Below are 14,556 nucleotides of genomic sequence, written 5' to 3'. Positions count from 1 at the left end.
TGAATTAATTTCTCATTCATCATCATTATGAAGTGATTGGTCTATTCAAGCTCTTCAGCCTGCTGGAACGGAGCGGGATTTAAATGAGATTGTAACACAATTTAAATGCTTGCCGACTTTAACGAGGCCAATTGAGCAGCTGCAATAAATACAAATATTTTTCTAAACAGCCTTGTTTTAAATAATTACTTAATGCTTTCATGTTATTTTTAAGTGGCAATCTTTCTCTCTCTCCCTCCCTCTCTCCTGCCCCTGCTCAGACTACCACATACTTATTTGCTGAGAAGGCGATTTTTGAAAGGACTTTATGTTTCCGTTTGCTTTGTAGAAGGTAGCATACGTTTTGTGGTTGGCTTTTTTTTTTTTTTTTTTTTTCCACTCAGGGTCAACATTTCGGGGTCCTACAAGCTGGCACACATGGTGAACTGCACTTTGGTTTTCCCCTAATGCAGTCCGGTGTGCCTGCCCTGGCAGAGCCAGGCAGAAGCTAAAGAAGAAATTTGCCCTTTGGACCAAGTCACTTATCCAGATGCGTTGAGCTGGGTCTTGCAAACGAATCCCCTCGATTGGACTTACAAATGACACCGCAAAGAGTGGCATCGTTTTTAACTTGTTCTGATGACTATCATCATCTCAAACAAATCAGAATTCCAGCATATCCCAAAGGTGTCCCATAGGAAGTTCAATCTGCCCGCAGTTTGGCTCCCCTGCAAGTCGACTGGAATGGGTGAAGGAAGGCTGAGGATTTCTTAGTTTAGGGAATAGGCAAAGAAAGAGAACCTGGCTACAAAGATTAGTCAGGGGTGGAGTAATTAGAAGGAATCCCCCCCTTTTTTGCCCCACCTCCTTTTCCCTCCCTGTACTCACTGACTCCTACTCCCTCTCTCACACTGGGGTGATGGTGCATGAAGAAGATGCTAAGAAGGAAAACCTCTTCCCACTTGGAGAAGGCCATCCTCAATAACCCACCGCCGAGACACCCACACCCTACTGGCGACATATGGCGGCGGGTGTTTCCTCAATTGGGGAATAATGGAGGCAACCGAGCGCGAGAAACCTGGGGAACAAAAGAATCTTTTAAACTTTCATGCAAAGGCTGGGTGGGGGTGGGGAGACACGCGACTTGCTGTGGGAGACCTAAACTCCCATTTGCAGCGATCCCTCAGGGCCGATCCCTCAGGGCCGTGACCCTTTGGGAAGCCTAGGGTGAGCGAGCGCATTCGGAATCACTTCACCCTCTGCCTGAGAGGGTGCAGGAGGACTCGGTGTCTGAGGTGTGAGGGTGCAGGGTTAGAGCAGCTGAGAAGACAGAGCCAATATTGTTAGTAGACAAACCATTTGTGGGGCAGACCACACTGGGGGATGTGATCATATTGCAGGCTAGAAGGGAAAGAAAGAAAAAAAAAAAAAAACGGGGACAAGGGGTGGAGGAACCAAGTGATTTGCTATGTAACTGGGCAATTTAATGCCAGAGTTAGGGAGCTACTGGCCGGAATCATTTTGTCTTCGGAGGCTCTGCCGAGCTCATCCTCTTTATCCTGTTGTTTAAAATGAGCATTATCCCAAACATATGCAATGCAATCAGTTTGGTCACACTTACAAGAACACGCTTTAATAAGGCAATCAATCACACGCTAACAAGCGGCGACGGCCGGCGCTGAGCGTGCATTCCGGCTGCGGGGCGGCTGGTCTTGCCCAGCCGGGTGGACGGTGGCTGAGGGCAGGTCTGCTCTCCCAGGCCCCTGCCGCTGGTCGCAGTGGTGTTGAGGAGCCCAGGGAAAGTGTGAGTCGGGAGTGAGGTGTCAGACTTCCCAAGGGGTGACCCTTGACTCAGGGGCCCAAAGAGGCCTAGGAAAAGGGAGGGGAAGCCGGAACCTGAAGCTCATAGCTGCACAGGACCCTAATAGCTGTACAGGACCCTAATAGCTGTGTGAGACCCAGAACCTCTGTCTTACCACCTGCAAAATGGGACCAAGATGGGGCAAAGCTAAGTAGAAGCTCTTAGAACGTTGAAAGAATAATAATACCATGCCAGCCCTGTTACTTGGTTTAGCCTTCTTTTACAGGTAAGGAGACTGAGGCTGTGGAGTGGCAGTGCCTTCTTTACTATCATCTCTCACCCTCCCCCACTTCTGCCAAAATGTAGGTATTAGGCCAGGTGAGGTTGCCGGGTGCAGGTGGGAAAAACCTGTTTTTAGGTGCAGGGGTGGAAAAGGGAAAGTGAGAAGTGGTGCCCAGCACCAAACCGCAAACCTTGGCAAAAGGGAAATTTCATTATGAAGTAATGAGTAATTCCTCCTGGCAAGATGTATTGTTATATCTTCCACTTCAATTTGGAGGAAGAGAGGCTCAATTACCCAGAAAATACAGTCAATTAAAGGCTGCTGATTGGACACGAGGCCGGATCATCGATCTTGTACTTTCCAATATCGCTGCAGACACCTCATTTTCCCTCCCTATTAACTGAAAATACGCCTGGCATTACGGCAACCTGCAGCCCATTTACCTGTCGCAAGCAATCTCAGCCTGCCACGAAGTAACCGCGAAATTTGCCTGGGTTTGGCACTGGGAGCTTCCCGGCTGCAGAGGTAGCTATGAAAAGCTGGGGAGGGAGGGAGGATGGAATGCAGGAGTGGGAAGATGCTGGAAACCTCAGCTCCAGGCTTTTCTTAGAAGGGCAGGGGCCACTGTGTGCAGGAGAGTTTCTCTGGACCCCGAAGAGAGATGGAAGCTAATTAAGGATTCCCCATCTGCCCACTGATATATAGTGACAGAGGACAGTTGAAGCCCATGCAATTCCGGGCTCCCAGCTGGGCATTGCACCCATCTCTCCCTTGCCTGTTCCGGACTCAGAGGCAGCCACAGTGGCTCTCCTTTGGGGACAGAAGATGAGGATGAGATGGTTGTTTGAGCACCATTTGTCCCCTTGCCCTGATGATGCCAGAATTCCATTCTTGGAGAGGACTTTCAGACGGAGGATGATTCAGACACACACCCCCCCACCATCCCAACCCAGGAATTCTCCTCCCTCCCCTCCCTAAACCCTAAGGTGCAGACTCTGCTGGACCCACAATCCCAGCTCTCTATAGTTTTGGAGCTCCGCCCCTGCTGCCTCGTTCCCCTCCACCTGGGGTTGAGGTGGAAGCAGGATCACAGTCCAGGGTCCCCTTTCCTCAAAGGCTTGGGGCAACTGGAGAAGAAACCATTGCAGGGTTGAGCCCAGGTGGGCCAGTTTGCCTAAGAAGGCCCCTGGTGTGCACAGAATTAAGGAAACATGCACCTCAGGGCAGCTCGGAGCCTGCCTTCTCCACTTTTGTGCAATCTCCGTTTGGAGCCAGCTAATGCCCAGCATCAGTTTGGGAGACCATCTGTGGCTCCATCTTTTGGTTCTCTACCCAAGCTCAGGATGGTGGCTGAACTAGCAATTCAAAAAGTGTCAGTGCACTGCCTGCTTCCCAAGACATTAAAATGTTGAAGGGAGAATTATATCCAGCTTTTATTGCAGTATGGTTAACAAATTGTAACAGCAAATTCTTCAGGCTTCAAAGGAAAACCAAACCAAATTCATTCCCTACAGGAAGAACCAGTCCCTCCCAATCAGTGTGAAGCTTGTTATGGGGGGTACACGTTCTCCTATCCCTCAAAAACTGGCTGCAAGAATGAGTGTGAGAGTGAGAGTTTGGGAGTGGCTCCCAAGCAAACCCCGGTGAAGGGGAAAGACAAGGTCCCCAGAAGGGGCCAAAGGCTCCTGCTAGTATCTGAAAGCCAAGCCCCAGTGGATGCTTGGGAGAAAAATGAGACGAAGAAGGATGTAAAATGCCAACTGCAAAGGGAAAGCCAGAAAGCTCTTGATGAAGAGAAGGTGAACAGGCAAAGGCTTGAAATAGCCTCTAATTTGCTGGCAGATACTGAGGGAGGGAGACAAGGTCCCCGCTCCCTAAGCTCTTCCCTGGGCGCCTTGTTAACAGTTCAACTCTGGGCTCTGAGGCCCATCGCATGGTGATCATTATTATACATTCAACATTCAAAAAACCTCCTCACACACATCACTTGCTAATCAGGGTGTGTATTGGGCCCAGGGAGAAGAGAGACTTGGTAGGAGCTGCCAAGAGGCCCTGAGGCTTCTGCAGGCTCTCTGCCCATGTTAAACAAAAAGTGGGGGTGGGATGGAAGTAGTAGAGGCGGAGTTGCAAGCTGAGAGATATCAGGAAGCTAGGAGAGAGTAGAGATCAGGTGCTGGTAGACCAAAACCAGAAAATTTGTAACTGAGGTTCCAGGAAGGCAAGAGAGCCCCAAGGTTCCAAGGGAAGGCCAGGATCCTCCGGCACAGTAAATCACCTCTCTTACTCCCTCCCCTTAGATGGCTGGTGCATTGCCATCCACGAGCCCCTTGCCATGCCTTGGAAAAGCTGGCAAAGATTAATCTCTATCTGCTCTGCATACACAGCATTTTTCAGAGAGACAGCAATTTCCTTTCCAGTGCTTGGACTTGGCCTTGGGGATGGGGGTGGGGGGTCCCCGTTGAGGCAGGGGTGAGGTGGCGGGTGGGAGGAGGTACTGAGGGGCTGGATATCAGTTGCTGTTGCTACTCAATTTGTTTGGCTTTGGAGCCGCGGACCCGACCCCAGTCAGGGGTAATGGGTCCGGTGAAAAAACGGCAAAGAGGGGCCGCCCCAGAGGAAGGTCTCTCAGCCCCCGCGTCCCCATCCCCACTCCTGATCCCCAAACTCGCCGGCCAAGCCACGGCCGCTTCCCGGGTGTCCCGATCCTCGAGGCTGAGCCCCTCTGGTACTTTTCGGCCCACTTCTTTCCCCCTCGGTGCCCTGGGGGCGGGGAGGGGCGCTGGCTGAGTCCCCGCGGGGGTCCCCCCACGAGCGTCCTGTAGCCCGCAGCCCGCGGGCGGCCCCTTATCTGGTGAGGGGCACCTCCTCCCTCTGGTCCAGCGCGACGGAGGAGGCCTTGCTGAGCACCGAGGGCGCGAAGGTGAGGAAGGAGTCCGAGCGGGAGGTGGAGGCACAGGTGAAGTCCGAGGTGGCGGCGGCGCGGGGCGCCAGCCCGTTGGCCGGGCCGCTGTGGCAGGCGAGGCAGGAGCAGGGGCCGCCGGCCGCCGTGCCCAGTCCGTGAGCCGGGCCGGGGTAGAGCGGCGGGTGGCGGAAGGCGCACAGCAGTTCGGGCCGCGGGTAGGGCTGCGAGAGCACGCGGAAGGTATCGAGCGGGCGCAGCGGGCCGCTGAAGGGCGAGGCGGCGGCGGATGCGGCGGACGCGGCGCCCAAGCCCACCGGCGAGTAGTAGGGCAGGGGCAGGTGCGACGGGAAGGGGTAGGGCAGGCCGCCCGCGGCCGCCGCGTGGCTCATCATGTACGTGTAGAAGGCGGGGTCGGCCGGGTGCGGCCACGTCATGGCCAGCCGCTGCCGTTTGTCCTTCATGCGCCGGTTCTGGAACCACACCTGGGGGGAGAGGAGCGGGTTCGGCGGCTGCACGCGGCCGGGGGCGCAGAGCCCAGAAGTCCTGCCCAACTGCAGGGGACGATGCCGGGCGCGCAGGGAAGAGCCGGCGGCAGAGACCCACTGGGTGGGGGTGCAGATCCCACCACCACCACCACCACCACCACCTCCTGGAATCCCTTATGGGAGGTTCAGGGAGTAGCTTCAATCTGTGTCCCTCCTTCCCTCTGCCACGCGGCCAGGACCCCTGGGGTGCCAAAGCCCGGCGTGGGCGCGCACATAGTGGGATAGACTAAGGACCAGGCGGTTCTGAGGCGGCAGGCAGCGGTTCCCCAGAAACACCTCTTCTTCCAGTCTCTCTCTCTCTCTCCCTTTCTCTCGGTAAAGGCACCCCATTCCCACTGTTTATTTGGCTAGAAAAGGGACAGAGTCAACCGCACGCTAGCAGTTCCCGCCTAGGGACTATCGGGAAGGTAAATCCGCACACACCTGGGGCCTGCACCGGGCCTGGACACCCCCAGCCTAGTAACCACGTGGGCAGGGAGACCCCAGACCCTGATTCTTGGCTCGGGACTTAGGGACTGGACAGTCGGTATTCCTGCTGAGTGGGCGCACCCTTTCTCCCTGTCGCCAGAGCTCATACCTTGATGGTGGTTTCCGGCAGGTTTAGGGCGGCGGCCAGCTCGCATCTCCGCGGCCTGGACACATAGTTCTCCCTGTAGAACTCCTTCTCCAGCCGGGCAATCTGCTCCCGGGTGAAGGCGGTGCGGTAGCGGCGCATCTGGTCACTGGTGCTGCAGGCCAGGGTGCCCTGTGAGCTGCCGCTGCTGTTGCTCTTGGGGGCCTCGCTGCCGCTGTTGGGACTGCTGGCCAGTGCCTCTGAGCTGGGCCCTGCATAGGAAGCCCCGAACACATGCATACACAGAACACACAACAGACACACAAAACACTGCTGTTGTGGGGCTGTAGGCCCAGGGTGTGTGTGGAGGGTGGGGTAGAAAGGGCCCCCTCCTCCTCTCCGTAGCCTCAGTTTCTGCCTCCACGGGGGCACAAGGGACTTTGAGAACACAGGAAGAGAGGGATAGAGGCTCATCAGTCAGATGAGCACAAAGCAGCCCCGTACATAGGCTGGGCTGCTATTTGGGAGACCTCTGTCTTAAGGCCTGCTGGGTACAGAAACCTCAGCCATCCGGAGCCACCTGCCCTGAGCCACAGACCGGATGCAGCCCCTCTGAGCTTTCTGCCCACCCTTGGCAGGATGGACAAGGATATGCCATCTCACAGGCAAGTTGAGATGCACCTTTGTGCTGGAGTGTAGTGAGCTCCGGGTCTTAGGGGATTGTAGGATGCTGCACACAGACTGAGTCCTTGCTTTTGTGTGTGCCAAGCTGCCAGTGCAGGTTGGGAATGTGTACTAGGTTGCATGTGTTGTAGGGACGGCATAGGAATGTGTGCATGAATATCATATTACCTTGGTATATTTGAGATTAGGGAATCTGGGTTGAATGGACAAGAGGGTAATGAGTGGATGTGGGTGCACAGCCAGGTGTTGGCTGCCAAGGTGAGGGGGTGGTTTTTCTTCCATACCAGGGTCTTCCCATCTACCCCCACAGCTTTGGGGAGGAGTGTCTGCTGGTAGGCTTTCCCTCCTACTAGCTTTCCAGCTCTCTCTGGGAGACTTCCCTGCCTGGCCACCTCCCCCACAAACTAGACCCCATCAGGAAGGGGTTCTTCAGTTAAAATAGTGTGACAGCACCCCTCCTTTTGGGTCTAACTCAAGGAAGGGTGGGGCTCCTGCCCCCTGCAGCTCCTTTTCCTTTGGGTGGAGAAGTGGGACTATCGAGGAAAGGGGAAGGGGGGAGGGCCAGTGCTCTGCCTTTTCAAATGCAACCGGAGACCAAAGGCAATTAGATCATTGGGACCATTTCCGACCTGGCGCCACGGAGCCCGGGAAGTGACAAGGTAATTTGGACCTCTGACCGACGTGCAAACTGGTCGGAGGGCTGCAGCACCCAGGCAGCCCGAGTCCGCCGGGATTTTACGGTCCTTTATGGACTCCGGGCTTCCGCGCCTGGTTGAGCCTTACACCCCTCCAGCCACAAACTGCCCCGACCTGCGTTTGATCTCGCCCACTCTGGGGAAGGTGTCTTCTCGGAGCAGTTGAAGCAGTGCCACAAAACTCTGGGGGGTTGGGGTGCACTTTGAATCCCCCTCAAGCCCAGGGCTTGCGTCTCCCTCCTCCCGCAAAGCACAGCTGTCACCCTGGTCCCACCAATGCCAGAGCACAGAAGGAGACCCCCGCCAGGGCTCAGATATCAGGGGAGAGTTTCTCAGGTGGGTCCCCCCAGCCACCCTGCCCTGGGGAAAAGGAGGGTCTTCCTCCCCTCCAGAGCCGAAGTGCAAGGTGGGCGCGGTGGGAGGCCCGGGGAGAGAAGGGGCGCGGTGGCTACCTTTGCTGTGCTGGTACTCGGCGTTCCCCGTGGCGCAGTCCGGGGTGCAGCTCACCTCGATTTCTTCATAGAAATCCGACTCAGTGTCCGAGCTGCTAGGTTGCCCCTGACCCGAGAGGCTGTCGGCGGAAGGGGCCGGAGGTCCGGGACCGAGCACCGCAGCACCGGCTGCCCGCGGCTCGGCGCCCGGCCCCGCGGCGCTGCTTGCTAGTCCGTCGACCGGCTCCTCCTCTAGGCCTCCCCCGCCGCGCTCCCGGGCGGCCGGAGGGCCGGCCCGCGGGCTCAGGCAACCACGGGTCACCATCTTCTCCGGCGGCTCAGGCAGCGGGCTGCCCACGGCTTCGGACAAATTGGAGACCCTCTTGCCAACCAGAGTACCAAGCTGACCCGCGTCCAGAAACATAACCATGTCCTTTCGGCTCTCCATCCCGGGGCTCGCCGGAGCGGGGAAGGAGGAAGCCCCAAATGACTCCTAGCCCCCGTCTCCCCGGGTCCCCAGCGGTCCGACAGATCTTGGCTGCGGGAGGTAGAAAGAGAGACCGGGCGACTGGGCGGGCGCGGAGCGGCCGGAGCGCGATGTCGACGGTGACGGCGGTGGTGGCGGTGGGGAGCTGGGGTCACCTTGTGATGCGAGCGCTCCTCTGTGCCGTACCGCCTCTGGGAGGAAGCCCCATTGCCCTCTTCTTTCTAAGCTGTCATCCTCCTGCTGCAATCGTCATTACAGTACCGCTGGTGACGCCACTCGGCGAGCGCAAGTGGATAAATAGAAACGTCTGCCACAGCGAAGATGAAAGGAGACCCGCAGCTAATGGCTCGGCAGTGATGCGCCAGGTGTGGGCCTCGCTCGAATGGGGAGGAGAGTGTGAAAACAGACAGAGAGGCACACACACTGAGACAGGGAGACACCCGGGCAGAGGGCATGCAAATGGAATTCCGCAAAAAGAAAAAGAGAGCTTAAGGCGCGCGGCGAGTTCCGCAAGAGCTGCGGGACTCGGTAATTGAATAAGCTTCTGACTGCGGGATTTTTTTTTTTTTTTTTTGGATTGTTGTTTTGGCTTTTGTTTTCTTAACTTGGTGCCTTGATCTAACACTGATGAGAGAATCCATAACTGCATTTTAAAAGTGTGAAGGTCGACTCACAAGCCTCGCTTCTCTCGCCATTATTACAACTGCCTGTCCTGGAGAGCTAACATCCTAGGGGCTCCAAAGTCTTTTTACAAGCTACTGAAAAACATATTCCCTCCTCCCACCCCCCAGTTGTCTGGAGAGCTTGAGCCTGGGGGATCTTCCTCTTCCTACCCTCTATCCCCAGAAGCCTCCTTCCTCCCCGAAACCAAGAGAACTTGGCGATTTTTCTTCCCCAAGGGGCAGGCGATAAATGTCTTAATATTTTTTCTTTAAGGACCTGTCTTGGCGGCTGACTCCAAATGTTTGTTGATTTTTTTTTTCTTATCCCCATTCCCCATCTAGGTGGCCTTAAGCTCTCCACAGCTCGGCTTGACCTCCAGGTGGCTATCCGTAGAAGAAATCGTTTTCCCATTTGCCTGGGCCTCGCCTGCACTTCAGGTATGTAGGGTGGGGAGAGGTTCTAAGAGTGGCCTTTTTTCCTTTTTCTTGCCCGTATTTTAAGGTATTCGTTCAGAGGCAACGAATTCCTCTGGAAACAGGTTTTGCGAGTGAAGAGAGACTGAGAAATGCAGCCCCTATGAGGCAGGACCAGAGGCTCCTAGCTGGGGAAAGGTGCTGTTCCCACCCGGAGACTGGGCGCAGCGGTTGAGAGTGCTCCAGCACAGGGCACTGGGGCTGGCAGAGCTTTGGCTCACACGGCTCTCCCCCAGATCCTGCCCACAGGCTTCAGGGGTTCTGGCGGTGAAGAGAGAGAAGTCACCGAAAATGCCCTGAAATAGCTCGTGACTAGGAGCGCCCAAAAATCTCTGAGGACAGAAGGGGAGCCTCCAAGACAAGGCTGGAGGAGTCCCATAGTGCCAGATGTCTTTGGGAGCAGCCCCACGCTCCTTCTCAGGTCTTCTTCCAGGAAAGGTACGATAGAACCCATTAGAAAACGGACCCCTTCCCAACTCTGAACAAGTGTGTTGGGGCCAAGTGGGGCAGCAAGGTCTCTCTCCACTTTGCTAAAGGCAGAAGACAGGCCCCTTCTCTGCTGTGCTACCCCTAAAACTCGCCTTACTCTGCCCCTCCTCGGAGCTTCTAGTTCCCAGGGGCCAGGGCTGCCCTGGCACTCCGCCCCTCCAAAGCCCCAATTTCTGAGATTCTAAAGGAAAGTGTATCACCATCTTTTTTTTTTTTTTTTAAATCTTCTTCTATCTCTTCCTCTGTTCTCCTCCTTTCTCTTTCCCTACTCTTCTCTCTCCTTCCCCTGCCTCAGTTTTCCCATCTGTGGGCTTGGGGGGTGGTGGACCAAGAAAGGGGTTCAAGCAAGACAAAAGTTCTCTTCTCACTCCAGCTGTCCACTTCCCCTGTTCAATCAGAAGGCGCTCATTAACCTCGCCTGGGGTGGGGGTGGGGGGACAGGAGAATCCGGAAGGTAAACGTGGGCAGAAACATCTCCACTCCCTGGGACTCCCGAAGCCACCATCTGCTGAGCATAGCTAGTTCAAAACTCCTAGGACTATTGTAAAGGAGACAGGAGCGACTGGGAGTGGAGGGGATCAAATCCTAGAGCTTTTTGCTGCGTTGCAGAGTTGTCCTACGACGCTGTCACGCCTTGCCCTTCCCAGCCAGCAGCCAGAGCCTGAGGGAGCACCTTGCTTGCTCTCTCCTTCCTGTCAAAGTCGAGGCCACCGCGCCTGTGTTCTAGCGGCCTCAGTTGGGCCCTTCCGGCACCGAGCCTGGGTCTCCCCCACCCTCTGCTCCCCCCGCGAGCCTGCCGCCTTCTCACAGCCACCCCCGCTGCGCTCACCTCCTTGGGGCCAGGTCCGCCGTGGGACTCCCGGCTCCCCGCCCCGCCCCCAGCTTTGCATTCAATGGGAGTGCTCGGCGTTTGATCCTCTTTTCCTCTGGGTTTTCCCTGCCAGATGAAAGCCGAGTAGGATTGAGAGATCAAGAGGTACCACTTGCGTCTCCTTCCTGGGTCCGGCCCACCCAAGCGGGGCCTCCCCTGCCGTCTCAGGGAGGAAGGAGACTCCAGCGGGGGCTCAGCCTCTCCGGGAGGGGGGCTGCCTCCTCTAGGCTTCGGAACTGAAGCTTCAGGGACGCCCCCTCCGCCCCATCCCTCTCCCCGCTTCTGCCTCCGCCCTTTCAAAGCCGCCTCAATCCCCCTGCCCCCGTCTCTGGGGGCTTATTGCGCCCTCTGGCACAGGGGGGAAAACAAAAATGTTTAACGAAATATCACTTCTTCCAAAAGCATCGTTTCGTCAACATCAGATGAAGAGAGGTCGGATTTTTTACAAGAAGAAAACGGGCGGCGTGGGGGGGGGGCACTGAATTAGAACACTATTTCTGTTTAGCCCTTTTTTTAATGGGGGGTAGGGCTATTTTAACAGCGTGGTTATCACTGTATCATGACGGTTATTCCGGATGACACTGTTCCAGAAGGAAGGTAAATTTGCAGAGAGAGTGAAGTCCGCCGCCGGCAGAGGCCTGGGAAACCCCATAAAAGCGGAGAGGGAGTGATAGCAGCCTAAACGGGGTGAGGCCTGGGCTCCCACTGCTTCTCACCTCCCTCAGCAGGGAAGGACCCCCTTCCCCCACCACCACGGGCCCGCTGTCCCCTCCCCCGCTGGGAAGACAGGTTTAGGTCCAGCAGGCTCCTCGCCCATTGAAATTCTCTGGACTTCAAAAGCTCGAGGCTCGGCTTCCGCCCGAGCTGGGCCCGGGGGCGGGGGGGCGGGGGGGAACCCCCGGGGAGGAGACGAGGAGATAAGATGCGCGGCTCGTGTTAAATGGAATCGGAAGCCCGGCTTGGGTCACCAGACGCGTTGATCCGCTGGAGCCGCTAGGCTTCCCAAGAAAACCCAGCTCCGGAGAGCGACGGCAGGGGGTGGGGAATGCCTCGGTGGCCTTCGGACCCCGCTTAGGTGCGGCGGTCTGCGGCCCTGGGTATCTGTATCAGACAGATGCCGGGCATCCCAGCGGAGAGCACTCTTCCCCGCCGAAAGGAAGGGGCAGAGGTCTCCGGAAGCTGGTTTGTCTGCTTCGTTGCCAGCAAAATTTTGATCAGGAAAAATAGTTTTTGCTTCTCACTTTGGTAAGCACAAGAACAAAGGGAGCTTCCTTTGAAACAATAAGCGTTGCCCAGCTGTCGTGGATATTGATCTTGGGCCCTTGTTTATCTTCCAAGCCATGTCTCCGGCGTGGACATCGAAGTTCCCGCGCAGCTGGGTCTCTGAGGCGGGGATCGCCGCGGTGAGGTGACTTGTGTGGTTGGTTCCTGTCTTGTCCCTGGCACCTGCCAACGCCCATCTGGGAACCCAAAGCGCAGAAGTACCGCGGAATGTGCCCCTCCAGAACCAAGGTCCACTCGATCTCAGACGCCCAGAGGTCGGACTTCCCGGTGCCAGGAGATTATGCCTCATTCACTTGCCCCAATCCCTCGCCCACCCCATAAAGGGAGTCCCTGGAACGCTCACCTGCAGCGGGGACCACAGAACAGTTTGTGCTGCAGGGAGAATCTGCAGCTTCTGGAACTCTGATTTGGACAATGGCCCCTTCTCTCTCTGCCTCCCAGAACCAAGGGCCAGGAGCCTGGGACAAGAAACTGGATGCTTTCTGACTTCTGCTCCTTTGGTGCTTGGAGACAGCCAATCCTGCAGTGGCTCTCACATCTACACCTGTCAGCCCCAGGTTTCTATAGGCCCAAGCCCAGTGGCTTTCCCACCCTAAGCTTCAGACGACTGCCAGAGCAGCCCATATTCCCACACACACCACTTGCCCATCCCAGAGCTGGAAGACCCAGAGCTGGAGGACCCAGGACAGTCAGTACTGAAGGCCCAAGGACCTCCTCAAGCTCGAGGCTTGCTTCTGCCTCAAGCCACCAACTAAAGAGGTCCATTTTCCCACGGAGGGGCAATTCCCCAACATCCAAGCAAGCAAAGCCCAGGCATACCTCTCCCTCCCCTAGCAGAGATGGTATGGGTTTTTCCTTCACCACTACTGTCCTGAAATTTGCTTTCAAATTTATAAGCTCATTTCTCATTTAATGTACACAACATTCCTTTAAAAATCCTCAACAGGCCACAGTGCCTTCTCTCCCACAGTGATAGGGCAACCAGTGGTCTTGGCAGACACTAGCCCAGTGTCCCTTCCAAGTCCCTCCCTGGCCTGCAGGGGTGCCTCAACACCCAACAGTGCCCTAACTTTCCATAAGGCAATCCTGAACAAATCTCCTGCCCCTTCTGGGATCTAGGTGGGCCCAGGGGCCTCTCAGAGAAGTTGTTCACCTGCCCTCAGAAGTAAAAGGCTCAGAGCCCACGTTGCTGGACTGTTCTCACCCTGCTTCTTCCATGATTTCCCAGGAGGGCAAAGAGAAACCCTATCTGGAAATCTGGGGACCCCACACGATAAGGGTAATCACTATTCTAAGCATCTCAGCTATATTAGCTCTTTCCATCCTCACAACAGGCCTGAAGAAGATAGTATAAATCATCCTTATTTTGTAGCTGAGTATTCTGAAGCATAGAGAGAAGGCTCACATGTAAATGACAGAGTAAGGCCTAAAGCCCTATCCTTCTAGCTTCAAGTCCACACTCCCAACTGGATTTACTAGAAAATGCCAAGCATTGCATTCTGAGTCTTTCCTCTGAAAAACTCCACTTATGGTTTTTGCCAAGGCCGTTTCTCCTCCTCATTCCCGATGAGTTAACTGGGATTGGGAGAAGAGTGGGTAGAGGGGTACGATTAACCTCTGATCACTCACTCTGAGCATGAAGAAGAGTAAAGAGAACAATGGTCCAAACCATTTGGAAATGTATCCTGGAGAAGTCCTCCAGGTCTTGCCCTCTTTTAAGACAGGGATCAGAGGCTGGGTGGGGATTGTGCAGGGACCTATGTGGAGGCTGGAGCCATCCTTAGGGAGTTGGGGTAGGAGAGCCTAACTGTCCTGCCTGAGCAGAAGGAGGAGAGTTCTCAGGTGTGAGTTCCAAAATATCAGGAAGATAACTGCAGCAAGTGATTCTGGAGGCCCTAAGAGACAAAGTCCAGTCCCTTTATAACCATAACAATCCACTGAGGCCCTGAGCATCTGTCCCAAAAGGGACAAAACTCACTAGAGTCCTCCTTGCCTACTTTAACCTCTTGGGAGTCATGGCCCCTTCTGTGTCTGGCAAACCTCTCCCTCAGAAAAATGCACAGAGGCACTGAAGTTAGCCTTCTGTTTCTGAGAATCCTCTACCTGCTATAGCCCCATCCCAACCACCAAATCCCAGACACAATTGCCAGATCACTTTGATAGGGGGTGTGGCTTTACCAGGATGTTTTCCCCGTTGAAGCAGCTGCCTTCCTCAAACTGTCCTCCAGGGTTTATTGGCCCAAGAGACAAAATCTGAGGGCATTGTCAGGCTGCCCTACCCTGCACCTTGGCAGGAGCTTATCCTTCAGGTTCTCTGCCTCCATTCAAAACCTAGACCCTGGAGGTGCATGCTGGGAAAGAAAACCGCCAGGCTGGGGCTTCTATAAGAGGCCCTTCTATAAAGATAATGGGGAAA

General features: G+C 55.5%; 1 protein-coding gene across 1 annotated transcript; it reads right to left on the bottom strand.

The window, feature by feature from the left end:
* Positions 1–4,907: 4,907 nt before the first annotated feature.
* Positions 4,908–8,321, bottom strand: LOC111147180 (even-skipped homeobox 1). Its single transcript, XM_022503069.1, has 3 exons — positions 7,895–8,321; positions 6,088–6,335; positions 4,908–5,447 (listed from the first exon to the last, which is right to left on the bottom strand). The coding sequence occupies exons 1-3, from the start codon at positions 8,319–8,321 to the stop codon at positions 4,908–4,910; spliced, it is 1,215 nt and encodes a 404-aa protein (XP_022358777.1).
* Between the last annotated feature and the right edge of the window lie 6,235 nt (positions 8,322–14,556).

Source organism: Enhydra lutris, unplaced genomic scaffold (assembly GCF_002288905.1).
Source record: "Enhydra lutris kenyoni isolate GAN:26980312 unplaced genomic scaffold, ASM228890v2 scaffoldscaffold16, whole genome shotgun sequence".
In the NCBI taxonomy this organism is placed as follows: Eukaryota; Metazoa; Chordata; class Mammalia; order Carnivora; family Mustelidae; genus Enhydra; species Enhydra lutris.
This window is presented reverse-complemented; position numbering and strand designations above follow the sequence as displayed.